General features: G+C 48.1%; 1 protein-coding gene and 1 pseudogene across 2 annotated transcripts in view; one reads left to right on the forward strand and one right to left on the reverse strand.

Annotated features, from left to right (window-relative positions):
• Positions 1 to 3755: 3755 nt before the first annotated feature.
• Positions 3756 to 4344, reverse strand: LOC123828582 (annotated as a pseudogene).
• Positions 4345 to 6866: 2522 nt separating this feature from the next.
• Positions 6867 to 27432, forward strand: part of UPF1 (UPF1 RNA helicase and ATPase) — a 34401-nt gene continuing 13835 nt past the window's right edge. The window contains exons 1-9 of one of the 2 annotated variants that reach the window (XM_045852962.1): positions 6867 to 7385; positions 20025 to 20167; positions 21674 to 21763; positions 23847 to 24014; positions 24364 to 24544; positions 25712 to 25873; positions 26451 to 26568; positions 26720 to 26818; positions 27277 to 27385. In XM_045852962.1, the coding sequence (XP_045708918.1) occupies positions 7155 to 7385; positions 20025 to 20167; positions 21674 to 21763; positions 23847 to 24014; positions 24364 to 24544; positions 25712 to 25873; positions 26451 to 26568; positions 26720 to 26818; positions 27277 to 27385 (1301 nt within the window). In that variant the 5' untranslated portion in view covers positions 6867 to 7154. The remainder of the gene's footprint in view (positions 7386 to 20024; positions 20168 to 21673; positions 21764 to 23846; positions 24015 to 24363; positions 24545 to 25711; positions 25874 to 26450; positions 26569 to 26719; positions 26819 to 27276; positions 27386 to 27432) is intronic. The other variant, XM_045852963.1, reaches the window with a different exon arrangement.

Genomic DNA, 27432 nt, shown 5'->3' on the forward strand with positions numbered 1-27432 from the left:
GTACACTTAAAAATGGCTCAAATGGTAATTTTGTTATTTATATTTTACCACAATGAAAAAACAAATAAAAAAAATACAGGATGCCCAGCTGAGTTTGAATTCAGATAAACAACAAAAATTTTTTTAGGATAAGTATATTCCAAATATTACTTCAGATATGCTTATGCTAAAATGTTTTTGCTGCTCCACCCGATCAGGAAAATGCAAGTCAAAACCACAATGAGAGATAACCTCACACCCAAGCTGGTTCCTATCAAAAAACCCCTCAGAAAACAACCCATGCTGATGAGGGTATGGAGCTGTCAGGGCCCGTGGATGCTGTCGATGGGAATGTAAAATGGGGCAGTTGCTCCAGAAAACAGCGTGGAGGTTCCTCAAAATAAGAAACTAGAACCTAACCACTTTCTGTTTATCTATGCATCTGCTGATGGGCATTTGGGTTGTCTCCATCTTTTGGTGATCATGAATAATGCTGCTGTGAACAAGCCTGTACAGTATCTCTTTGAATCCCTGCTTTCAATTACTTGGGATATATACTCAGAAGTGGAATTTCTGGGTCACATGGTCACTCTATATTTAACTTTTTGAGGAACTGATAGATTTTTTCCACAGTGGCTGTACCGTTTAACATTCCCACTGGCAGTGCCTGAGGGTTTCGATTTCCCCACATCCTTGACAACACTTGTTATTTTCCATTTTGGATTACAGCCATTCTAGTGGGTGTGATGTGGCCCATTTTCTATTTGATCCTTTATCATCTTTTTCTTTTTAAAAAAAGATTTTATTTATTTATTTTTAGAGAGAAAGGAAGGGAGGGAGAAAGAGAGGGAGAGAAACATTGATGTACAGGAGAAACAGCTATCAGTTGCCTCTCGCATGCCTCCAACTGGGAACCTGGCTCGCAGCCCAGGCATGTACCCTGACCAGGAATCGAACCTGCAACCTTTTGGTTTGCGGGACCATGTCCAACCCACTGAGCCACACCTTATCACCTTCTAACACACTGCACCAGTTACTGAGTCCTGATGACTTTGTCTATTTCCACCTTGCTGCTGGAAGAGGCTGCACTCTTCCAATCTGCAGTTGGACACAGTGACATGGGGTTGGACCCACTGGAAGGTGCTAGTTAGTTTCCTACCCCAACACCTTCTAAAACAGCCACAGTGAAATTCCACTCAAAATGTATGCCAGCGTGCAGCCTGGTGCGGGAATGAAGGGGGTCCTCAGGGGGCTGTCTTCCTCCGGGAAACCCTGGATGGCCCCACCACCCTCAATGGCAGCTTTGAGTCTCTGTGGGAGCCAGAGCTCTGAGGCCAGGCCAAAACCCACCTCTCCAGACACCTCAGCACATCCTCCTGAAAAGCAACCTGTGATTGAATTAGAATCAAGGTGGCCGCCTGCTGCCCCCCACCCACCCAAGGCCTGCTGTGAACCCATCATCACCTTCAAAGAGACTGTTCAGAGAGCAGAGGAGGCAATAAAACATACACACATGCCTACTGTATTTTTCTTTTCCCACCAGCATTGCCGGGGCCTTGGCCACACATCCATGCCCCACAAGGGGCTGCTTTGAAGCAAGAATGGGGCTGCACAAGGGGGGCCCACAGAAACCCACAAGTGCCCACTATTCCTGGGAGGGCCCCAGACAGGGTCCAGTCCACAGTCTGGCAGGGCCAGCCACCTCTCAACAAGGGTGTGGTTCCCAGGGCCACATCTGTGGGAGCTGGGAGCCTTACAGAGAGTTTCAAAGAGGCTGGTGGCTGGATGGGGGGAAGCAGCTGCAGCATCCTAACTGTCCTTTTCCTAAAGTCCTAGAATGTCCCTGTGGTAGCCATGGGACATGAGAGATCGCTCCTCAAGCGATCTCTCTTGCTACATGAGAAGAATTCCACTTTCCTGGACTTGGAGGCTGGCATGGAACTTGAGGAGAGGCTGGGCCGGCCCTTGGCAGAGTTGTGAATTCAAGCTGGCTTCAGTCACCAAGTTGGATGGGCCTAGGATTGGTTGAGATCTACCTGGGCTGAGGGAAACACACACCTGAAGTGGAGGCCTGAGGGGACTTTGTGTGGTCTGAAAAGTTTTAGTTTAGGTATTTTTTTTAATTTCTATAATGAATTATTAAAATGTAGACAAAGCAAAAAAGACTGATAATTCGCAAACAGCTGACATGTGAGGGCTGGTGGCCAGGTGCTGCCCTAAGCTCTTCACATAACACACTTTGGGTTGTTGGGACCATTAGAATCCCTTTTCACAGGTGAGGCACAGAGAGGCCAAGACATTTGAGAGAGGTCACACAGCGAACCAATAGCAGGGTGAGGATGTGAAATCCAGACCTACTCTAGTTAACCCAAACTCAGCAATGGCCTATCCTACATGGTTAGAACACAGCCATGTGTTATAGTTTTCTTTTTCTTTGAATTTTTGTTTTTAAACTTTTATTTTGGTAAAAATATAACAAAATTTGCCATTTTGATGGTGAAATGTAGTGGCGTTAGGTACAGTCACAAAATGTTGTGTAATTATCACCATTGTCTACCTCCAAAACTTCTCATTGTCCCAAACAGAAACCCAGCGTCCATTAAGCGTCTCCTTCCGCCCAACCCCTGGCAACATCTGATCCACCTTCTGTTGCTATGGATTTGCCTGTTCTGGATATTTTGTATAAATGGAATAATACACTCTGTGGTTTTTAGTGTCTGGCTTCTTTCACTCAGCATGGTGTTTTCAAGGTTCATACATGTCGTAGCCTGTGTCACTGCCTCACTCCTTTTCATGACTGAATAATATTCCATTGTGTGGCTGGGCCATTTTTTCACTCATTCATCAGTTGATGGACATTTGGGGTGTTTCCACCTTCTGGCTACTGTCACTAGTGCTGCTGTGCACATGGGTGTGTAAGGATCTGTGAGTTACAGCTTTTAATTCCTTTATTATTCAGAGTGGCAAAAAAGTAGGTTTATAGTTGTGAGTACCAAAAACAGAGTTTATTCTTGTACTTACTTATTAATTATTGTATTATTTTTCCATATGAACAACTGTAAATCTACTTTTGCCCCACCCTGTATTTTTCTTACACACATTTTTCATATAATACTAACCATCATGGACATTACTTTTTAAAAGTGTTATTGAGTTATGATTGACATACCAAAAACTGCACATAGACTGCAGTTTAATATGTACAATTCAATGGGTTTGACACACATTCACACCTGTGGAACCATCACCTTTATCAAGATGGTGAACACAGCTATCAGCCCAAATGGGTTCCCTCCTGCCTTTGTCATCCCTCCTTTCTGCCCCTCCCCAGACAACCTCTGACCTGTTTTCTGTCTGTTTACACTTGCTAGTTTTCACTTTTAAGACAGCTTATAGTGTATGTGCTGTTGAAGCGAGCAATAGAATAGCTTATAAATGGAATTTTACAGTATGTAGCTTTTTGGGTCCAGCTTCTTTCACTCATCATGATGCCTTGGAGATACATCTGTGTTGTTTCAAGTGTCAGTAGTTCACCCCTTTTTATCAATGAGAAATATGTTGTTGTGTGTTCATCCATTCTCCTGATGATGGACATTCTGTTTTTTTCTAGTTTGGGACAATTGCAAATAAAGCTGCTGTGAGCATTTGTACACAAGGTCTGCTTTCTCTCTGGTAAATAACAAAAAGGAAAAGGCTGGCTTCTACAGTGGGTCCATGTTTAACTTTTTTTTTAGACATATGAAAATTTATTACTATTGTGTTTTTACCATCAGGACTTATGATCTTGGTTTTCCTTTCTTGCCTTTCCAAAAGGCCAAAAGAGAGACATTGCTACTTTGACAACCTTAAAGGGAACTCCAGGAATGTCACCAACACATGACCTTTGTGACCAAATTCAGCAACCAGAACTTCATCATTTTCCTCAATAAAATTCAAACAACCATCACTGGGTACAAAGGTTGTGATTTTTTTTGCCATTGTTGACCAGCTGGTCACTGACACACTTCCTCACGGCAGAATTCGGCTGCTTGGCTTCAACGCCTACTTTTTCCAGCACTATTCCCGCTGCATGGGAAGCGCCTCCAAAAGGGTTGGCCTTCAGGGCTTACCTGTACTGCTTATCATGCCACTTGTGATCTCGTTGGTGGCTTCGGAGTTTCCTGGCAGAATAAGACCGTGACACTTGCCAATCCTGCCAGGCCACGGGCCTGAGCAAAAGTGAGAAGCAGCCCAGGCCACGTTTAACTTTTGAAGAAACTGCCAAACTGCCTCTCCAAGTGGCTGCACCGGTTTGCATATCCAGCAGCCTGGAAAAGACTTCTGTTTACCTCCCATCCAGCGCATAACAGTGTCAGTCTTGGTCATGATAACCATTTCTGGGAAGAGTCATGGGAGAAACAGAAGATTTTGACAACATGTGATGATCCTTTTAGTCATCCCTTCAACCTATAAACATGGGTAGTAGGACTCTTTCTTGTTCTCTCCAAGCAGTGGCAAAGACTCCTGAGTTGTCCTGTAAAATATCTGTCGAGCACTGTGTGCTCCCTGTTGTGCCAGGCCTTGGGCACACAGCAGCAAACAAGACCGACACAGTTCCTGCCCTCAGAGAGCTGGCTTTACCTTGGCTTGAATTGGTTCTCTAGAAGCAAAGCCTGAGATGAGATTCAGGGTCATATGAGTTTGGGAGAAATGTATGAGGGAGTAAGAGAGCAAGGCAAGTTAGGGAAAGATCAGGCAAGGAAGTGGGCTCAGCTGGAGTCAAGCCTCAGTCTGGCCTGGGTGAAGGGTAGCTCTAGAGCTTGAAACCACCAGGGTGATCCCATTTTGATGCAAGGGGTCCAGCCTCGTGGGCCCCATATCATTCAGTGTAGGCTTCCCTAGGGTATGTGTATATGTGTGTTTTCGAGGGGTGCGGGCAGACCCTCCCTGATGAGGCAGTTTGATCAAGGGCAATTCACAAGGGGTGGCTATGAGCTGTTAGCAGCCAATACTTGGGGCAGCTGGTGTAGGAGTACACCAGCCAGTAAAAACGTTCTGGGTGGGGCACCCACAGCACCCTCTACAAAAAATGGTGCCCATTAGACAAATTATCACACTGACAATAATTTAATCACAGTTACGATGAATGCAGCCTATGAAGAGGGCTCCATCAGAGGAAAGTTTTGGGGTGACAGGGAAAGGAGGGCTAAGTAATAGGTCTGGAGTCCTGGCTATCATGTCATTGGAACCTGGGGCTTCTCCAGGACACTCTACTAAAAAGGAAGCTGAGCCTCAGAATTTAAGGAGATTAAGGCTCCTAAACCAGCAGTTGAACTTGGACAACTTTTTACTGAGCACCTCCTGTGTGTGGTTATTATTCTCTACACAGGGAAGACCCTGTGATTAACATAGCCAACCCCTGTCCACGTGGAGCTTTATAAATACCAAGGGAGTGACTAGTAGCTCATTTATTCTTTATCCCATCTTGCTGATGATTATTTCCCTCTTCCAGGAAACTTGAGGCTCAGACAGGTGAAGTCACTTGTACAGAGTCACACAGCTGATAGGCGACCAGGTGTGGATTTCACCCCAGAGCAAGTGGTCCCAATTGCTTTGCTATACATGAATATTATTGTCCGAAGCAGCAGACACAATTTCCATGCACCAGAATCTGTACTAAGTTATGTCCCCATTTGTCTATTCAACAAAGGCACACTGAACACTTATGTGCAGGCACCCTCAGTTTACAGATGCAGAAACTGAGGCCCAAGGGGCATTTCCAAGAGATGGGGGTGCACTGTCCCTGCCACGCCTCCTCAGCTGGGTGTTTGTGGAAAGCAGAACCAATAAAATAGCATTAATCTGATCAAGAGAGCACAAAGTATATAAAACAAAGTAGAGTCACTTATGTCAACCAAAATGACTGTCAATCAGCCATAACACTTTGGTTCAAGAGGGAAACTACCTAAGTCAGAGCAGATATGTCTGGCAAGGAGACACACCTAAGATATTTGCAGAATAGCCATGTCTGCAGAGTGGGACCATCCATAGATAGGCTCCTGGGCAAATTACACACTTGGCAGCAGGGGTGCCAAGGCACTTATTGAAAAGACCCAGAAGGGCAGAGTACACAATTTTCAAGGTATAACTGAGGCAGGTTCCAGACCACTGCTGAGGCAGCCGAGCTTCACACACCAAAGTGCTACTCCAGGACACACTGATCTCCATTGGCATCGGCGCCAGAGGCTCTGCCCTGTTGGACTGGGGACTTTGTCTGCCCTGCTGCCCACCTGGCTCCGGAGATGCTTCCTTACAAGACGCAGACAACTCTCTCATCCAGGTCTCCTGGACCTGCAGCTGAGACTCTGGGACTTGGGTTCATTATTCCTCATTGATTGCTGTGTGTGTGTTATATTTCTGTTAGATTGCTAGAGGGTGATTAGGATATTAATGTACATTGATGTTCTACTTTGAGTGAACCTGCATTCAATAAAAGCTCAGTGAATAGCATAGTTTCTGTGTGTGACTCTTCCCTATTCCTTGGAGCCAGACTGCTCAGCAGGCAGCTAGCTGAGCAGTTGCCTGGCTGACTTAAGAGCAAAGACTATATCAGGAACATATGCTTGTCACGGTGTTCCACCTATATAGAACATTCAGTTTGCTCAATTAATCCAAGGGACAACATCTACCACCATGTTCGCATCGCCTGCCGCCCAGGCGCCACGAAGCAGAAGCCGGGACGGGGCCACGTGTTGGTGTAGCTGAGGCCAAGGCAGTTAGAAGGCCCACCTCGGCCACCTGCCTCGGCCCGGGTCGGCCCCGCTAGTCCGGAGGCCTCGGCGAGGAGCGCGCGCGCCTGCGCTGGCGTCAGACTCGCGCACGCGCGCGCTGGCGTCAGACTCGCGCACGCGCACGTTGGCGGCGGCGGCGGCGGTTCCTGCTGGGGGTTGCTAGCGGCTGGCGGCTCCGAGGGGAGCGACGACGCTGAGGGTCTCACAGGTGGCGGCTGCGGCGGCTCACCACGAGGCTCGCGGCGAGGCTCGCAGCACGGCTCGCGCCTCTGTGGGCGTTTCAGTCCAGTCCAGGGGCGCAGACGAGGTGACGGCTGCGGCCGGAGGCCGGCGGCCTAGGCCTCAGCGCGGCGGCGGGCTCGAGTGCGACGCGGAGACGGCCTGCGGGCCCTGTGCGGCGGCACCATGAGCGTGGAGGCGTACGGGCCCAGCTCGCAGACGCTCACCTTCCTGGACACTGAGGAGGCCGAGCTTCTCGGCGCCGACACGCAGGGCTCCGAGTTCGAGTTCACCGACTTCACTCTACCCAGCCAGACGCAGACGCCTCCCGGAGGCCCCGGTGGCCCCGGAGGTGGCGGCCCGGGGGTCCCGGTCGGCGCGGGTGCGGGCGCTGCGGCGGGACAGCTCGATGCCCAGGTGAGCGGCACATGGCGGCGCCGGAAGACGGGCCGGGCCTCAGCGCCCAGGGACCTGATCCGGCTCCCCCCTCTGGCCGGTTAACCTGCCCGGCCGGCCCGGAGTAACCTGTTCCGGGTCCCTCACTCCGGTTGGGTCCGGAGTAACCTATCTTGGGACCCCCTACTGGTCAGATTAAGAGTAACCTGTCCTGGTTCCCATACTCCTACTGGGCTCAGGGTAGACCTGCTCCGGGTCTCACTCTATTTGTTGCTGGTAATCTGCCTTCAGTACCTCTAAGGCTGGGTCCGGAACTAGTTCAGGCCAGGTCTTAGGTGATTTGCCCGAAGTCCTCTTCTGAGTCCGTCCGAGGTGACCTGCCGTAGGCCCATCTCCGCCCAGGTTGGGGTGACCTGTCCCCGACTGCCCCTCATCTGGGTGCGGGAAGATCTACCCGAATCCTCCTTCCGGCTGAACCCGAGTCCTGCCCCACTCCTCCCACCTGTGGTGGCAGCCACCTGGGCAAACCCCCATTCACACCCACCGAGCGTCGGGATCAGATTTCCCCAGGCCCAGGGACTCTGGCGTGGGGAAGGTGGAGGCTCCTGGAGCAGAAAAGGAATTTTTGCCTCCAGTGGTGCACTCCATACTCGCTGGCTACTGGTACTATTTTAGAGGCAGGTTGCATTTTGTTTTTCCTTTTTGCATTGCCTGTTGCTGAAACCGAAGTGTTACATAACTCCACAGGCCTGCCTTGAAAAAGTTGGGTTTGAGTTTGTTCCTCCAGTGGGTAGTGATAGTGGTTTTACATAAATGAGTGTGCCACATCGGAAACTTTTGTTTTAGATGATGTGAACATTTACCGAAAGCTACTTGGGTATTTTAAATTCGGGTTTGGGTTATGAGAAGTATCAGGCATACGCTTCCTGGACCTGGGTCCTGGCTTCAGAGGTGAGAGAAAGTGCTGGCTAGAGTCCTGGGGAATGTGGCCATCGTCTTCTGTATCTCAGATTCCATTCATCAGCTTTTCCTCTGCCTGGCGCCTCCCTCAGGTTTATTTTCCTGAATTCTAAGCCAGGGAGGATGTACAAGGCTCACCTTGTCACAGGTGTCCCATGGCATGAGGACACAGTGCCAGGGCTGGGGAAGCTAGAAGCTACCCCAGCAGTCAGCCAGAGTGACCTCACACCCCTCTCTGGCAGGTGGGGGCTTGCATTTTGATTGGGAATCTAGTTGGTTGAGTCACTCCTGTGGGTAGACCACCCACTTGGACTTTCTTTTAGCCCTTAATAGAAGCAGAATACATTTGACTCATTCTAATCCCAGATTTCTTAAAATAGAAGCCTGATGGGTGGGACAGCAGGGAGAACAGGTGTGGAAGAATGTGTGTGTTTTTCGGTTTTGTGTAAGTGTAGTGGATGGAGGGAGGTGAGGGGGAGAGTTTGCTTGGAGAGAAGAATGAACTGTGGGAGGTGTGTGATCACATCTCTAGTCTCAGACTCTAGACATCTCTGTTTCCGTAGCTATAAAATGGGACAAAACAGTTTTGGTTTTGTTACTTTTAAACATACGAAATCTGGACTAATGTATGAGTGGACCTGAGAGTGCTGTCTCTCACTTGTGCTCAGCCTGTCTGGAAGACCAAAGATAAAGATCTTTTGGTTGAGCAGTGTGCCATGATCTGTGGCAGCCCAGGGTTGTGAAAGGTAAGTTTTATTACAGATCTTTTTAACTAGCTAATAACGCAAAATAGCAAACCTGGGGCAGCTCTGGTTCCAGTTTTGTTCCTTGTGTTTTCAATTAATTGAAGGCATGTCCTTCAGTTGAAATAATCGATTTATTTCCCTGCACCTGAACACTGAGCTGTACAAAATAGAAGTATTAAAACTCTCCACAAAGGGGAGTGAAGGGGGGGAAATGGGACAACTATAATAGCATAATCAATAAAATATGTTAAAAAACAACAACAGAAAAACCTCTCCACCGGAGGTAAGCATTGCAGCTGAGCTCACTTGAGTTCTGAGGATATCAAAAGGAACTGTCCTTTCTTAATTTTAATTAACCTTGATGACCTACCCACTTGTAGCCTTATTTTTTTTTAAGATCTGATTTATTTTTAGAGAGAGGGGGAGGGAGCTAGAAAGAAAGGGAGAGAAACATTAATGGGCTGCCTCTTGCACACCTCCACCCAGGGACCCAGCCCGCAACCCAGGCATGTGCTCTGTCTGGGAATTGAACTAGTGACCCTTCTGTTTGTGGGATGACACCCAACCCATTGAGCCACACCAGGCAGGGCTGTCGCCTAACTTTTGATTTGTGTATGTGGGAGGGGAATAATATCCTTTGTGTCACAAGAGGAGGCCCTGAATTTGGGGGCAGGAAAGTCTGAATAGACTCAGAAAGTGGAAAAAAGTTGGTTATCTCCTCTGCCACTTGGTGGCATTGGCTGCCTACAGTATTTGAGAAGACTGTTGTTTGTCTTCAGGAGCTGTCTGTGTAACCAGCTATATGATGGGCTTCCAGAGAGACTGAGAAAACCTCCCATTCTGAATGCCTTTTGATTTGATCTTAGTGGATGAGTGGTTGTAAAAGTGTAAGTGCTGTGCAGCCACTTATGTGTGGACCGACCACAGTTTGTGTATCCACATGTCTGTTGGTGAACATTTGGGTTGTTTCCACTTTTACTTATTATGAACAGTGCTGCTGTGAACATTGGTGTATAAGGTTCTTTGTGGATGTATGTCTTCAGTGAAATTGCTGGTCATGTGGTAACTGCATAACACTTTCAGGAGCTGCCAGGCTGTCTTTCAGTGTGCAGCCACTTTTGATATAAGTCCCGACTGCCGGTTTTGCACAGTTGGTTTTTACCTTCAAGTTTGTCTAGAGGCAGAACATCTGTCCTGGCCAGGATGGGAGAACAGCAGTTAGGAGTGAGTCCTCTTGAGTTGGTTCAGGTAACACTCATTTTCTTGTTTATGAAATGAAACTGATATTTATCAAATGCCTGGAGATCCTGGGGTGAAGAGTGCTGACATAGTCCTGCCAAGTATTCTTAGACAGTTTTCATTTGAGCAGCTGACCCTTTCCTGGGTTTTCCCTCACCCCCAAAGGACTGGGAACAGTAATTTCAGAAGTCCTTTGCCTAACAGCTGGTGTTGGAACCCTTCTGGTCTGTATAGTGGGAATATTTCTTCTTGACTGTTGCTACAATTATGTCTCCTCCCAAGATTGGAATTAGGGTGAAAATCTAAGAGTTAGGAATACTACCCAACTAAAAAAAATGCAGTGAACAGTTGATACATACAACAGTGTGGCTGCATGCCCCAGTAATTACACTGAGTGAAAGAAGCACTTTGACAAAAGAAAAGATGCTCCTTGACTTACAGTGAGGTCACATCCAGATAAACGTATCGTAAGCTGAAAATATTCAAAAGTGCATTTAATACACCTAAACTAGTTAATGTCATAGCTTAGTCTAGCCTACCTTAGGGCTCAGAACACTTAACATTAGCCTGTAATTGGGGAAATCGTCTCGCTGCTGCTGTCCTGCCCTACAAGTGAGTATAGTACCAGATTTCACAAGCCCAGGAAAAGATCAGAAGTTTGTACTGAATGTGCATTGCTTTCTCACAGAAGAATCATGTCAGGAACCATCTGTATATACTCTCTGATACCATTCACACAAAGCTCCAAAAATGCTGGCTAACTCTGAGTAGCAGAAAGCAGGTCTGTGTTTGGGGGGAGGGGAGGAAAGAAAGGAGGGAGGGATGACATAGGGTACTGGGGGATTTGGGGGTGGTGAGTCTGTTCATTGTCTGATTGTGAGTGTTTACATACCTTGACGTGTGTAAAGTGTATAAAATTACGCACTTTAAACATATGCCATATATTACATAGGTTGTATCTCAATGTAAGGTAAAAACCACATGGAGATACCACTGCCCACTTATTTGAGTGGCTCTGTTTTTTGTTGTTTTTTTTTTAAGCTGGAAATACCACTTGGAACCCTCATACCTTGCTGGTGGAATGGTCACCCACAGCTCTGTGGTCCAGCAGAGAAACAAGGCAGTCGCCCAAATGTGGGACTGCTCAGAGTGTTACAGCAGCTTTGTTCATGAGAGCCCCAGAGCAGAAACAACCCAGTGGCACTAAACAGGTGTCTGGATACACAAAGGCTCTTTTTCAGTTATACCCCTGAGTACCCAAACTTGGGCTGCTTTTTCCTTTTCAAGTGGGAAAATACTTGGATAGAGTTGTTACCTAGTCTTCAAAACCATACTCCTGCTGCCTTCAGAATTTGTGGAATGCTATCCCGACATATCCTGGACCATCAGGGAAACAGATTCTCTTCTGATAGCTGGCCCATAGCTTATGATGAGGAGGAGTAAGTTTGGTACAGTCCAGAGGTTCCTAAAAATGGTGAGTTTAAAATTGGAGGGGGGGCTTTTTTCATCTGCTTTTGTGACTGTGCAGTTCAGCTGTGGTATAAGCGTGCCTTGAGAAAATCAGAGATAAGACACTGGTAACCTTGCAGGGGAGCTCTGGCAAGTGTTCATCTATCATTTTCCCCTTGTTGGGTTTCCCAGGTTTGTTCCCAAATGGTGAGGACTCGTCCAGCAATTAGAACAAAGGGAGGTTTTGTGTCAGTTAATGGTGAATAAGTGAAATGACTTTTTACTCAACTTACCCATTTCTTTACCCAGATTTAGGAAGATTCAGGGGAAAATTAATGCCAGTGCAAACCAATATTAACTAAATAAAAACTGAAGTTGTCTCTTAGTTCAGCTCCCAAATACCAGAAAGAGACATCTTCCCAGCAGCTTCATTAAGGTATGATCACATACTGCAGAGCCCTTTCGTTTGTAAGTGTGCAAGTCAGTGTTTTTCTAGTAACTTTGCAGGGCTGTCTGACCTGTCTGGCAAGTGTCTGGCCTAGTCACTTGCTGCCTTTGATTTCTCCATCATGCCACCTTTTCTTTCCTCTTTCAATTTTGCTCTTGCTAATCTTTGTAGTCTTTGGTCAACAGCTGTAACATAGGGAGATTGGGTGACCTCTGCCCCGTCACTCCTGGTCATACATTGAGAAGATGTGCTAGACCCTGAACTGGGGTTCAGAGGCAGGAGGTGAGGCCTGGGAGCCCTCACGGGTCGGTCCCCATTTACTTCTGTCCCCTCTATACAGGGTACAGAAGTGCAGGCTAGCCTCTTCAGCCTGGTCCCTGACTCCTGCGCTCTCAGCAGTTCTGCTTGCTCTGCCCTCTTCATGCACAAGCAGTGAGTCTTTTGCCAACTGTAGCTGCTTTGTTAGAAACGACGGGTGCTGCCTAGACTGCAGTTGGTCTTAAGGATGGTGAGGGCCCAGAAGAGGGAGTGGTCTGTCCTGCAAAGGGAGAGACTTTGTAGTGGTTCAGGAACTTGTGCCCGCTGGACGTGGGGGTGGGGGGTGGGGGCTTGGAGGGTAGAGTGGGTGTGGGCAGGGTCTGATATGCCATGTCAAAGGGTTTGGGCTGGATCTGAAGCCTCGCAGAGCTTTTGAGGAGTACCCTGACTTCACTTCAGAGGAAGGGCTCTTCAACAGATGGCTGGAGACCCAGCAGGTTGTGGCATAGGCCAGAAGAAGAGTTCAGACAGAGGGTGCTGTGGTTGGATGTGTGCCTGCGTGCATTCAAGTGAATATATAAATTACCATGGTACCAGGCTGCCACAGTGGTCACTCCTTCAGGGCACCTGCTTGTCCTGCACTTGACGCCCCATTGCTCCCAAGTCCTCACAAGGAGTTAATGTCTGGAGCAGACATGAGTTTCTGCCATCCCCCCAATTGCCTTTAGAGGAAGAGAAAGGGAGGGACAGAAATGTTAATTGATTGCCTCTCTCACAACCCTGGACCGGGTATTGAACCCACAACCCAGGTGTGTGCCCTGACTGGGAATGGAACCCACCACGAGACAATGCTCTAACCAACTGAGCCACACCAGCCAGGACCCTGTCTGTGGTTTTCATCAGGGCCCAGGATCCATAGCTGAGGCAGGGCTTCCTTTGGATTGGAGGTCTAATGGGGGCATTGCTCATCAGCATACCCTTTAAGGCCTGAGAGGGGCAAGGTCCTTACTGAAAAGGGAGTGGCTCTAGCAGAGTGATGAGTGTGAAGGTCGAAGAGTTCAGATTCTTGGCAGCTGTGGTGATCACTGTGGCGGGTTGCTCTTGTGGTGGTGCCGGGCAGTCCTGCAGAACAGAGCCATGATGCCCAGCTGTGTTCAGTGGGTCACAGAGCAATGTGGCCTTGGAAGGTGCAGAGGGGGAGAGGTGAGTCCAGCCGTGTCTCCAGGTCTTAGGGGGTCCGTGAACTCTTCTTACCGAAGCGTTTTTCTGGAGCTTTCCCATGCTGCTTCCTGTGATAAGCATGGGAGGCGGGGTGGACCTGTGGCTGGCAGAGGGTCCTGTTCCTTTTTACATGGTCCAGTGTTGGTCCAGTAGCAGCTTGCAGGCTGGATGACTGAGCCAGGCCTCTCAGGATCCCTGTGGACTGTTCCCAGGAGGCTTCTAGACAGAGCAGATGTAGGCTGCCTGCTGAGCCCTTTGTCACCACTGAAGATGGCACCTGCCTGTCTACTTCAACTCTTTGCAGAGCTCAGCTGAAAGGGATGACAGCCTGGAGAGGTGGCTCTCCTCACCTTAGGTGAGAGGCATTTGATGGAGCTTCTGTGGGTTCCAGGTGGCCATCTGTATCATGTGAAAATGTTTACTATAGATTCTCATGTGTGAGTAGTGAGAGTTAAAACCCTGTCATCCATTGCCTTGTTTTGACAGTGGTGAAGATTTTTCTCTCCCCTTTTTTGTTTTTCTTCACTGAAGTGTTTTAAAGTGTCACTTCACCTGCCTTCTAAAGTTGTTCCGTAAGAATTAGCCATATCAAACCATTGACCTACAGTATTTAATCTGCATTTCTAGAAACATAAGGGCACCTTTCCTTCATCACTGTACTGCTGTTGTCAGGTCAATAGGGCCAACAATATTTCAGGACCATCTAATACCATGGGGCTTCCTTTCTCCCCAAATTCTTCGTTAGTCAGAAAGTGTTGCATTTGCTTGATCAAGACCTCTTTGAGGTCCAAGGTTAATGTGATTGTCATGTTTACCTGTCCTGCTCCCCAGGGAAGCCCTTCCCCCTTCTATTTATGCCACTGAACTGGGTTCCAGTTGGATCATTGTCCTGTGAGGTGTCCCGCCTTCTGGACACACCCCGGCTGCTGCTTCCTGCAGGTGTTAGGTAGGTTTCCCCTCGGTCTCAGGCTCCTTTGAGAGCTGGGCAGTCAGGGGCAGCCCAAGGTGGTTGGGGACATGTCCAGGATCCATAGAGCATGTACATGAACTGCAGGGGTGGACTCAGCCTGTTGAGACCAAAGGTCCACTGTAAGGGGGAGGAGGACAGGTACCTTTTATTTAGAACCCAACTCTCTGTTGGGTGGGACCATACCTTTGTAAATCCAAAATGGTCAACTCTCAGTGTCATGTGGTTAAAACTAATAGGTTAGAGGGGGCTAAGAGACATCACCAACAATGTGTGTTCGTTCACCAGGTCTTGAATTTAAACAACCATAAAGGACATTAGGACACTGGGGAAATGTGCCTGAGCGTATTGGATAGCAGTATTATATCAGTGTTGTTTTGAGCGTGATGCCTGTACAGGCATACCTTGGAGACGATGCAGTTCCAGACCATTGCATTGAAGTCAGCCATGCCAATGTTTTTGTTTCCCGGTGTGTATAAAAGTTATGTTTATAATATACTGTAGTCTGTATTAAGTGTACAGTAGCATTATGTCTAAAGAAACAGTGCACATACCTTAATTTAAAAATACTTTATTGCTATATAATGCTAACCACCAACCATCATTGGAGCCTTCAGTGAGTTGTAATCGTTTTGCTGCTGGGGGGGTGGGGGTGTTGCCTTCAATTTGTTTTTTGTTTTTTTTTTAAACAATATTTGCAAAGTGCAGTAAAACAAAAAATGACTGTAAATTTGATCAGGAAAATAAAAGTGTATGTGCAGAGTGAGGAGGAGAGATCAGGCGTAGTGACATCTGAGTGGCTGGTTGATCCTGGTGTCAGGCATGTGGGTATTTCATTTTGGAACATTTTCAAAAATGGGGGAGGCTGGACCTTCTGTTACCCTTTTCCTGAGGTGGGGTTCAGAGGCTCTGCAGCTCCTCTCTGCCTCAGATATCCTGAGGGAAAGGTGATTTCCCACTCCCTCTTTTACATTTAAACCTTGGGAATAAAAGAATAAATGATGAATCACTTGACAGCCTTTGTGTTTTGGATGAGATGTATTTGTTTAGCTAACACCATGAGGGCCTTCTGGGGTGTGGGATCGGTTCTGGGTGCCGAGGTCATAGGAGGGAGCAGGACAGGCATAGTGGCCTCACTGTGTTTCTTCAGATGGGGTCAGGGGAAGTCTACTTGGGACGTCCTCTGTGGGCTCAGACCTAAAGGACCAGGAGCTGGCTCTGCAGAGGCCAAGGGACAGTGAGTGCTAAGGCCCCGGGTCACCAGCTTACTCAAAGACTGTGGGACAGAAAGGTCTGTTTCATATTGAGTGGTATGATGCTTACGAAGTGTGGAGTAAAAGCTGTGGTCTAAAAGTTCTTCCCAGCACATTGAGGGGTAGTTTTCACATGTACATACTTTCCTCTGTGGGAATGAAGTGACCTCTCTTCCTGCTGCTCTGATATGCACCGTCTCAGTTCTGTAGTGGGTAGTGTGGAACTCTCTACGGCAGAAAGTCCCTGCAGGCCATGATCAGCTCAGCAGCTCATAGATGGACTTCAGATAGCGTGTTCAGAGCACAGAAGGAGAGGAAACTATTTCCCCAGTGATGTGGTACCTGGAGGTAGGCTTAAGGTGCTTGTGGATGCAGGGTTGCCCTGCCCCTCTTGAGCCCAGCAGGATCCAGTGGTCTTGGCTTGAGATGAGGGGTTGATGACCTGGGAGGACTTCAGTCCTGTGCCAGCTAAGGACAAGCACACCCTGCATTCCTTCCATTGTGTCACCTGACATGGGTCGTGGGCCTTCACTGTGCCAGGTACTCTCTAGTGCTTTAACTCATTTAATTACAGTTCTTAAGGTCAAGTGTATTTTTGAAGTTAATGTTATCTTAAAACTTTTCAGAAAGTAGAGGGAGAAACTTAACAACCCAGCTATAAAGGCCAATTTGTGTTGTGGCCAGATTATAGCTGGGCAGGGGTGGGGCTTAGTGGGAGCTAGGAGTGTGTGTGTGCACAGGCACATGAATGAGGGGGACCACATCATACTCCCCAGCCAGACAGCTGTAGGGCCCCTGGGCCTCAGGGGACCTGTACTTCTCCCCAGCTTTTGTGAGGGTGCAGGAAGCCCCCCTGGCCTTGGATCTGTGTATTCCGTTGTCTCCCTTGAGTTCTGAGAGGGGACCTAGATTTCTACCCCTTGCTAAGCCTGAGGGATTAGTGTAGTTTAGAGAGGGTTGCCATGTGGCTGTACATGGCACAGCTGGTCAGGCACCTAACGTGCTCCTGGGGTGCTGTATCCTCCCCGCCCCCTGCCGCCACCCTTGTGGAGGGTAGGGGAGGTGTGAGGCAGGAGTGGGTAGGATGAGGGCGACACAGGTAGTGTGTACTTTCCTTTTACTTCACATACTAATTTTGATTCAGGAAAGTAAAGATTCAGATTGCACCAAGAATAGATCTTTATATATAATAGCTTATGCAACCCGATAAGAGACTTTAAAAATTCTCCTAGACTAGGAGTGAGTAAACATTTTATTGAAGGGCTAGATAGTAAATATTCTATACTTTATGGGACAAGAAGCAAAATTGAGGCTATTTTTAGGTATTTAGTCCAATCATTTAAAAATGTAAATACTATTCTGAGCCTAAGAAGTAGCCTGCAGGCTGATCCACCTTCTCAGCCCCTCCCTGCAGCATGATGTATACATATATATGTGTGTGTTATATATATAGAAGATAGATATATATATCCCCCTTGCTGCCATGAGTTGAAATCAGGTGCCGTAAGTTGGCCACACACTTTCAGAAGACCGAACGAATGTGCCTAGGTATAGTCACACCAAGAGACATTGTGAGCCAGCAGTGCTGGTCCTGTTGGCAGCCTCATACCAGTGTCACTACTACATGTGTCAGAAGAAGCATTGTCAGTGGAGAAGTGACTCTTTGAAGTGGTAACCAGTAAAATTTAATCAAATTAAAAATGGGCAATGGACTTGAATAGACATGTCTCCAAAGAAGGTATGCAAGTGGCCAAGAAGCACATGATGAAAAGATGTTCAGTATCTGTAGCCATCAGAGAAATGAAAATCAAAACCACAATGAGATACCACCTTGTGTCCATTAGGATGGCTTTTTTATTTTTAACAGAAAAATTATAGCAAGTGTTGATGAGGATGTGGAGAAATTGGAACCCTTGTACACTGATGGGAATATAAAAATGGTACAGCTGCTGAGGAAAAGTCTGGTGATCCCTCAAAAACTTAAACATAAAATGACCATGTGACCCAGCAACTCTATTTTTGGGTGAATATCCAAAAGAAATGAAAGCAGAGTTGCTAAGAGGTGTTTGTATGCCCGTGTGCATAGCAGGATGATTCACAGCAACCAGAAGGTAGAGGCAGCCTAAGCGTCCACTGACACGTGGCTAGGTAAACAAAACGTCGTAAATTTCTACAGTGGAGTATTCAGCCTTAAAAAAGGAATATTATTCCTCTTATTATTAAGCCTTAAAAATAGGAAGGAAATTCTGATACATGCTATAACATGGATGAACCTTGAGAACATTATGCTTAGTGAAATAAGCCCAACACAAAAGGACAGATACTGTGTGACTCCATTTATATGAGGCTCCTAGAGGAGTGAAATTCATAGAGACAGAAAATGGAATGGGGGGTGCCAGGGGGCAGCCAGTGAGGAGTTAGTGTTTAATGGGGATGGAGTTTGGCAAGATGGAAAGTTCTGGAGCTGGATGGTGGGGATGGTTATACACCACTGAATGTATTTAAATGTTTCCAAACTGTATACTTGAAAGTGGCTAAGATGCTACATTTTATGTTATGTGTATTTTAGTACAGTTTTTTAAAGGAGATAAGAAGCCCTGGTGGCGTGGCTCAGTGGATTGAGCACCGGCCTGTGAACCAAAGGGTCACTGGTTTGATTTCCAGTCAGGGCACATGCCTGGGTTGTTGGTCAGGTCCCCAGTGGGGGGTATGTGAGAAGCAACCACATTGATGTTTCTCTCTTTTTCTCCCTCCCTTCCCTCTCTAAAATTAAATAAATACAATCTTTTTTTAATAAAGGAGATAAAGAATTCACAAAGATGATGTTATAGCATTGTTTTCTTTGCATTAAAATCTAAAAGTTGATTTTGACTTTTTTCTAACGAAACCAACAGTCTTCATGTAATTAATCTGGTTGTTGCCTTCCTGAAAAAAAAAAAGCATATTAACATGGTGGCTGACACTGTGAAATGGGGTTCTGATCTGGGCCGAAACCATCGCAGACAGGTGTTCCTACAACAGGATGCTGACTTCCTGATACCCCAGGTGTACCTTTGAAATACCTGGAGTGCCCCTCTTGAGAATCACTATCCTTAGGCTTCTACAGGTGATTTGACCAGAGCGTGGATAGGGGAAGCCCCAGTGGGCACTGCTGACTCAGGCTGTGCTGGATCTGGGTTTTGGCACCCCTGCTCTGGGTGTCAGGGGCTCTGTAAAGGGTCAGGGCTGGTGTCTGCACTGGGGCTCCTGTCACTGCTCCCCATATTTCATTACCACACAGTGCTCCTGTTGTCTGACCCAGCCTTGCGGGGGCTGTGGCCCCTGGGAGGAGATGACAGGACTTTTGACTGCCCGCCTGAGATTCCCGGGGTTTGGCATTAGGACTGCAGTTCCCCTGGGGAAGCTGAGTCTGTGTGCTCCTGATGGACTTGTGAGCTCGGCAGAAGTACCTGGTGAAATTCATGGCTTAGTTACTTCAAGTCACCTGTTTGTGTGTTTTTGCTGTTGTAACATAAAAGGTAATACATTTAGTAAGATTATTGCCTGAATTTGGAAGGTTATCCTAACACTCAGTTTCTAATTCATGGTCAAGAAGGGCTGCCTTCTGGAGAGGGTGCTGGCAGTAGAAGTTTGTAAGAGATAACTGCTCTGCTGCATCTTCAGGGCTCACAACCATCATTTCTGGGGGCTTTGGCTTTGGGAGGATCATTCACTTTGTAGGATCCCATGTCATCTGGCTTAACACTGTGTAGCTGTCCCCAGAGGGGACTTTTGCTTGTTTCTAAAAAGTTATCTTGCTCCTGTGACCTTCAGTGACAATAATGAAACATTTTCCTCTGCATCCTGGTTGTAGTTGTGGCTTCATGGGGGTTGGGTCTGGCTGCTCAGGAATCAAGGCAGATGACCAAGGCCACCAAGTGCCCTGTTTTGATGTGAGTAGGTTTGATAGGGAAGGGGAGAGTGTGAAAAGTCAAAAGCAGAAGACACTGAACTGTCTCAAAGTGAAAAGTAGGTCAGTGCTTCACAGGAGGGTTGCCATGAATGCTCACTTGGGGAGAAGCTACTTTCTTGAGGCCTGGAGGCTGAGGCTTGCCTGGTGATGCTGCTATTCTGCGGTAGGTTGGAGGACCTGAGGGCATCCTGCAGAATGGGGCCGTGGATGACAGCGTGGCCAAGACTAGCCAGTTGCTGGCCGAGTTGAACTTCGAAGAGGATGAAGAGGATACCTATTACACAAAGGACCTACCGGTACATGCCTGCAGGTGAGCGCCAACAGCAGTGGTGTCCCAGGGCCTCTGCATTTCAAGTGTGTCTGCTGGCTTCACAGAGACCACTCCAAGACCAGGGACTTGAATGCTTGATAATAAGGAGGTTGCTCTGGCCTGTGGTATACACGTCATTGGGCAAGAGGATGGGCTCAGCACCCTCTGTCACCTGATTGTTTCACCAGGTAGGGAAAGGTTCCCTTCTCTGCTTTCAGGGCCTGGGGGTGTTTCTGGTATCTCCCACACACTGATCAGAACTCTTTTCATTGGGTGAACATTTGGGTCTATAGGGTAAATAGAGCCACTAAGATTTCTCTTAGAGAGAGATTACTGTCAGATTCTTGAAAGTGTCTGCCTCTGATGTGTTCAAGATTCTTAAAAGTTGGAAGTAAATAGTCAGTGGGTAGACCTGCATGTTGACCAAATTTGGAATTCTCATCTAGGGCAGGACCTATCCCTTATGTTTGGACTTAATCTTGCTTTTTTGTTACACGCACAAGAGGAAGTTGAGACCGAAAGAGGTGAAATGATCTTGCTTAGGGCACTCAGCCATTTGGGGCCGCTTTGGGCCTGGGCCTCTACTCAGCTCTGCCTGCCCCTTGGGCATGCTGCCCCTCTGGGGTCTGCTTGAGGGATTGAGTACCATATACCACTCCCACGACCCACAGAGGTTTTCACTTTATTTTAGCTCTTTGTTCACTCTCATTTACAAATATTTTCGCATATGTGTGAGTGATGTATTAGTGTTCCTGTCATATACACAGTTGCCAATCCTGGTGAAGCTGCATGTGGTTAAAGTGTACAACCCCTGGCCCTCCTGGCTGTCCCCGTGTGTGGGGTGTTGTGGCAGGGGAGGCTCTTGGTCTAAGCACATTCTGGTCTGAGACTGAGTCTTGGCTTCACACACGTACTGAATTCTGTTGACAGCCAGTGTTTCTGTTTTTGATGTGTTAACTTGCAGAAAAGAACGAGGCTTAGGGGTTGGGGGTGGGTGGACTCGCCTAATGTTCTCCTTTTGAGCTGACCCTCTGCTGCTCAGTTTGAGTTGAGTGTTCCTGGGAGCATGGCGCCCTCTGCCGCAGTGTGAATGAAGTGTGGTCATAGCTCATCTTCCATGTGCCCAGAGCTACACATGGACACTGGTTTCTCTGCTTGTAAGTCACATTTCTGACACTTAAGGCCTTGAGGGTAACTAGATAGCCCTGGGGGTGTTGGGCTCACTTGGCACCTCGCACAGAGCTTGTCCACCACTTGGAAGGGGCTCCACTGCTGTCTGGGGTATCTCTAAGGTTCTCCACAGCACCCCAATCCCTTCCTGCATTCACAGGGCCAGGAAGCCTCAACAGTTAACTGATTGAATTGTGTTAGTAGGATCATTGGGTTTGAGTATGTGTTTAATGAAAAACATAAAAATGTTGTAAGAGGAAAGAATTTTACATTCTGCCAAATTAAAACCAGAGAATGACCTTCCAGCTTTAACTGTTCATGTTTTGACTTTTTTAGTTACTGCGGAATACATGATCCTGCTTGCGTGGTTTACTGTAATACCAGCAAGAAGTGGTTCTGTAATGGGCGTGGAAATACTTCTGGCAGGTAGGTATCAGGCTGCGCATGTGTCTTTAATCAGGCTGTGTTCAGATTTGTGTGTAAATTATGGAAATGCTGAAGTGAAGCACAATATAAAATCACGCTAACAAACCTGGGTTTTTTCCTCCTCTGTGACGGGTTTAACTTGAAACAGATGGTGGTGTGTGAATGCCTTAATGTATTTACCCTTGATTTATTCTCTGGTTCTTTTTATTATACCAACATAGTTGGCTTAATTCTTGTTCCAGCTTTTATTTATATTTTTCTGCAAGATGAGCTCCTGGCACACCCATTCATCTTCATTACTGGGTGCCCAGGGACAATGAACCCAAGGCAGTAATGGGCATCATCCATGGGAGCTGCTTCCTGAGAAGGCTGCCTCAGTCCTGAGCTCATCGAGTAGTTCAGAGGCTAACACGACCAGATCCTGAATCCTCAGCTTAAATCAAGTTCCGACCAGTGATGGCTCTGGGCTCCCTCTTGATCAGCGGCAGTTGTGACTGGGCCCATGCTTGTGCCTGTGCCTGTGCTTGTGCTTGGCGTTGGGGTGTGAGTAGTGTTTGGGTTCTAGAGAGAGTACATCCATCTAGCTCAGATGCTGGAATTCCTTGGCCCCCACCTCTGACTTAACTCCACTGCTACAAGAAGCAGAACATAGTCCCAGTGGCAAAGGGCTCCAGTTTTTGGAAGGAAGCAAGGAAGCAGCACCTCTGAGGTACATGTTTGGAGCAGTAAAGTGACAACAATCCGCAGGCGGGTTTGTGTGCACAGAGTCCCCACCCACCCTTCCTGTGCAACATCATGTTGCCTCAGGACACAGAGTGATCAGATCCTGGGTCATCTCAGTTAGGATGTGAATTGTGGGGTTCTGAGCAAGGCAAGAAAGGAGGCTGATGTTTTTAAAAGTCTCTAAAGAAAAAGCGTCTTCAGGGTGACCAAAAGAGATTCATGTCCCGTTTTCAGTGTTCTGGGCAGTTTAACTGTCACCATGTTTGCATTAGTTCTTCTGCAGGAAAAGCAATTAAACAACTCCAGCTTCTGGTCAGCAGAGCCAAGATCTGGGAAGTCAGGGAAGGCTCAGTTAACCAGCATCACATGCGTTTCGCAAGGCTCAAATGAAAGCTGATGGGCAGCCTGTTGTCAGTGTAGTTGGGTGAGGTGAGCACAGAAAGTACAAGAGGAAACCACTGGTTCTGGTAACATGGCCAGCAGCGGTGGCTTCAGAGAGGAGTGGGCGACTTTGGGGGTTGCCGAGAGCTGTGATTGTTGGTTAGAAGATCTGATGATGGGGGCCAGAGAATATTGGCATTGGAGCTTAAGCTTATGACAGGAGAGGTTTCCTGGTGTGAAGGGAGGGCTGCTGTAAGGAGTGTTGCACAAACCCATAGCCAGGCTGCAGAGAGCCTGAGGCAGGGCTTGTACCACCCATGGGCCCCCAACGAGGCCGGCTTGGCATAGACCTGGGTTTTGGTGAGCTATATAGCCTGGAAATGAGAACGACAGCATGGTCCAGGCCATGCCAAGACAGCGGGGTTTCAGAGGATTTCATTGGGCCCTTGTGCTTCCTGAGAGTAGCCCTGAACCCCCCATTCGATATTTTTTACTGTCCTCAGGTTTCTAATACGAGTACTTATCAAGTTTCCTGGCCTGCAGCAAATTAAGAGGAGCATTGCTCCTGGCAGCCGGCACAGGGGCCACAAGAAGTGACTTTGAAAGAAGCAACAGAGAGGCTACAAGGAGCAAGAGGAGCTGGGAAAGGGGCAGCAGCTGGGGCCCCAGCTGTAGATCCAGTGAGGCCCAATAAGTTGGATTTAAGAAAGCAGGAACTGAAAGAGAAAAAAAGTAGAAACTATGTGAAACGTGTTAGGAAAATTTTCCTTAACAGTGGTTCAAGGAGGGTTGAGTTTTGCACTCAGTGGGGAGCCGGTTCAGGGGCGGGCTGCTCTCTGGGGATGCCAGATGGATGAGGTGTGACCGCCTCTGCTAATGGACCGTGAATGGTACCGGAACTTTTAACAGGGGCTGGAGAACTGGAAGTGGTGAAAAGCCAAACTTTGGGTGTTAACTATTTATCATTTCCTGATTTAAGCCACATTGTAAATCACCTTGTGAGGGCAAAATGCAAAGAGGTGACTCTGCACAAGGATGGGCCCCTTGGGGAGACGGTCCTGGAGTGTTACAACTGTGGCTGCCGCAACGTCTTCCTCCTCGGCTTCATCCCCGCCAAGGCTGACTCTGTGGTGGTGCTGTTGTGCAGGTGAGGGCGCCCCAATTTCTCTGGGGGCTGGCTCTGTCTCAGTGCTTTCTGCTGACCGGCTAGGTGTGAGGATGTTAGGGGGTTGGAGTTTGTTGGAGAGCTGGGAATGTCAAGTGACTCTGGGGGTATGTTCTGGTTAAATCATAAAAACATTCTGTAAAACCAAAGTCTGTTCTGAATTTTAAGAGTTCAGAGCTCAAGTGTGTGGGGAAATCCAATTTATTACTAACAATATAAAGGTAATGTGATCACATAATAAAAGGTAGAGACTGGCACCTTGGGGTGAAAGGTAAGTCTTGGGGCAGAGGTCATCCTTACCTGGGCTCTCCTGCCCTCGGGGCTTCTATAGGCAGCCCTGTGCCAGTCAGAGCAGCCTCAAGGACATCAACTGGGACAGCTCGCAGTGGCAGCCCCTGATCCAGGATCGCTGCTTCCTGTCCTGGCTGGTCAAGATCCCTTCAGAGCAGGAGCAGCTGCGGGCCCGGCAGATTACTGCCCAGCAGATCAACAAGCTTGAGGAGCTGTGGAAGGTGAGGCCTGCTGAGAATGCAATCTGCCTCAGCACTAGATTTCTGTAGACCTCGGGGGGGTGGGGGTTGGGGAGCTATCTTCATAAACAAGAGAGTCTGGAAGGAACTTCTGGGAGATTCGGCAGTCTCTTCCTGGAGGAGTTCTGACAGGAGCTGGCCCTGGACAGCTGTGGGTGGACGTGTATGGAGGAGACAGGGCCTGCATAGATAGGATGGTGAGTGCATTTTAAAACCTTGCTGGGCCTTTGATGTGTCTGAGCCAGGGCGATACCAGGCCAAGGGTGAGTGCAGTGGGAAAGGGATCAGGGTCCCAAAGGTTAGAGATGTGCAGCGCAGCGACTGAAGGAGAGAGGAGCCCCCGGTTGTGTGGTTGGGCACCTGCTCTACATGCATACCCACTTCTCTGGGAAAGCCCTTCTCTCTAGTAAAACTGTATTACTGTGCAGTTTTAATAACAAGGCTAGAAATTTTAATTAGGCACCGGTGTGACCAGAAATCTTAAATGTGAATTTGTCTTTACTTCAGGTGCAAATTAAAATAGTTTCCAGACATTGTCTAGCAAGGTGCCTTTTCACTTCCATTTTCAGGTTGCCACAATTTTTTCATATTTCAGCAGCCCACTTACCGTTCTGTCCCTGCCAGGAAAGAGCACAAAGCCATATTGGTGTAGTGAAGGACCAGGAGGAAATGGGGAGGTGGGTCTCGTCTCGCCCTCTGTTTACACAGCCAGAGGAACTGGTGGTCTTTCTGGCAGCCTGGAAGAAGTGCCGTCCCTTCCAGTGCAGGGCCAGGTGATTGTGAAGGGCGCAGCCATTTGATGGTGTGGGCGTGTTAGTTCTGTACCTGGAGTGCGACCACCAAGACTTGTCAAGACTTAGACTATTGGTTTAACCTTGTTAGGGGTTGTTAGAGCAGCAGCTAAGGCATGAGCATGGCCTCGGCAGGCCTCCAGCTGCCCTGTGCCACATAAACTTCCTGATGTGAGGGCTCTCCCGTAGGGTTGACACCACGGACTGCTGGCTCTTTCTTGGCGTCAGCCCAACATCAGCTCGTTCTGAGAATTGATGGGTGTGCCCCCGTCCTTGTGGTGACTGGTGAGCTTGAATATAGTCCATTTCATACACAGGTGAAACCAGGGGTGAACTCGGTGTGGTTCTTGTCTTCTAGGAGAATCCTTCTGCTACCTTGGAGGATCTGGAGAAGCCGGGGGTGGACGAGGAACCGCAGCATGTCCTCCTGCGGTATGAGGATGCCTACCAGTACCAGAACATATTCGGGCCTCTGGTCAAGCTGGAGGCTGACTATGACAAGAAGTTGAAAGAGTCCCAGGTGACGTGGTGTGTGCAGGAGGATGTGGTTGTTTTAACACATCTTTCCTGAGCTACAGGGAGGGTAGTTTTCCCTGCAGGCTGCCGATGCTGTCATGACTAGAGACGGAGCTGTGGATCGAGGGCAGATGCCTCGTCACTTAGAGCTAGACACCAGCCTGAGTGTTAGCTGATATAAATCTAACAAAAGTCCTTCACAGTTGGGTTTGCAGCCTTTGGAGCCATGGCGGGCACTCCTTGTGCTGGTCCCAGGAAGAGCACGTCTAGGGAGCCAGAGCCCTGGAGCTCCTGGGCCGTGTCCTCAGCCTTCAGCTTCCTTTCTCTCCCTCTGAGGACTTCTGAGAGCAGACGTCATGTGGAGGTTCCTGGCTGTTTTGTGGGGGTTCTGGGGATCCTAATGTCTTCTCTCCCAGCGGTGCCCTTGTTGGTGTTTCAGGCTGCTGGGTGCTACTTGCTGCACACCAGCATCAAGGCTCACGAAGTTGCCTTAGGGCACATGCCTGTGGAAGCCCAGACACAGGAGTCCAGGCCATGTCTGTGTCACAGGCTAACAGGGCTCTTATTTTTCATGTGCTCAGACTCAAGATAACATCACGGTCAGGTGGGACCTGGGCCTTAACAAGAAGAGAATCGCCTACTTCACTTTACCCAAGACTGACTCTGGTAATGAGGATTTAGTCATAATTTGGTTAAGAGGTGATTTTAAGTTTTAAAATATTTGTGACTATAAGTAGCATAAAATTCCTAGTTGTGCCCTTGTAAAGTGACCCTTAATTTAAACTCTTCATGGTGGTGGCCTAGGCACATGTTGAAAACGCTAACTTTCTTGCTGTCTTTTTCCTGGAAGACATGCGGCTCATGCAGGGGGATGAGATATGCCTGCGGTACAAAGGGGATCTGGCTCCCCTGTGGAAAGGGATCGGCCACGTCATCAAGGTCCCTGATAGTATCCTTTGTGTGAAGAACAGCTAACGTAGGAGACCTGTGTGGGGGCCACTGGGGAAACCAGCTCTGGGGCCTCTGGTCGGGGGTGTGGCCATGGCTGTTGGGGCCCCCTTGAGTTAAGTTTGTTTCAAGCCACTGAACTCTTTCTTCATGGAGACTGAGGGTATCCCATTTATATAGAATAAGAAGCAGCACTGCTAAAAAGAACATGGGTTCTAGATGTGACTGATCTATCCCAGCATCCTGGGTGACACCCAGAGGCTCACGGGGTAGTTGTTGGGGGTTGGCTGCAGGGGACTCGGATACCATAGACAGAATCTGTCAGTGAGAACATGGGTCTCACTGGCTACATTGTCACCTTTTGGTGCAAAGGGAGAATCTATCCTCGTAACCGAGTGAGGGCTCCTCAGAAAGATACAGCCAGTTTATGACGAGGTGAACCTTAACTCTGCTGTGCAGATTATGGTGATGAAATTGCCATTGAGCTGCGGAGCAGTGTGGGTGCACCTGTGGAGGTGACACATAACTTCCAGGTGGATTTTGTGTGGAAATCCACCTCATTTGATAGGTGCGACCGCCTCAGCCTCCAGCTCCTTACGAGTCTCCCTTCCTGTG

Source organism: Phyllostomus hastatus, unplaced genomic scaffold (assembly GCF_019186645.2).
Source record: "Phyllostomus hastatus isolate PE091 unplaced genomic scaffold, TTU_PhHast_1.1 phas_contig_98, whole genome shotgun sequence".
Taxonomy (NCBI): Eukaryota; Metazoa; Chordata; class Mammalia; order Chiroptera; family Phyllostomidae; genus Phyllostomus; species Phyllostomus hastatus.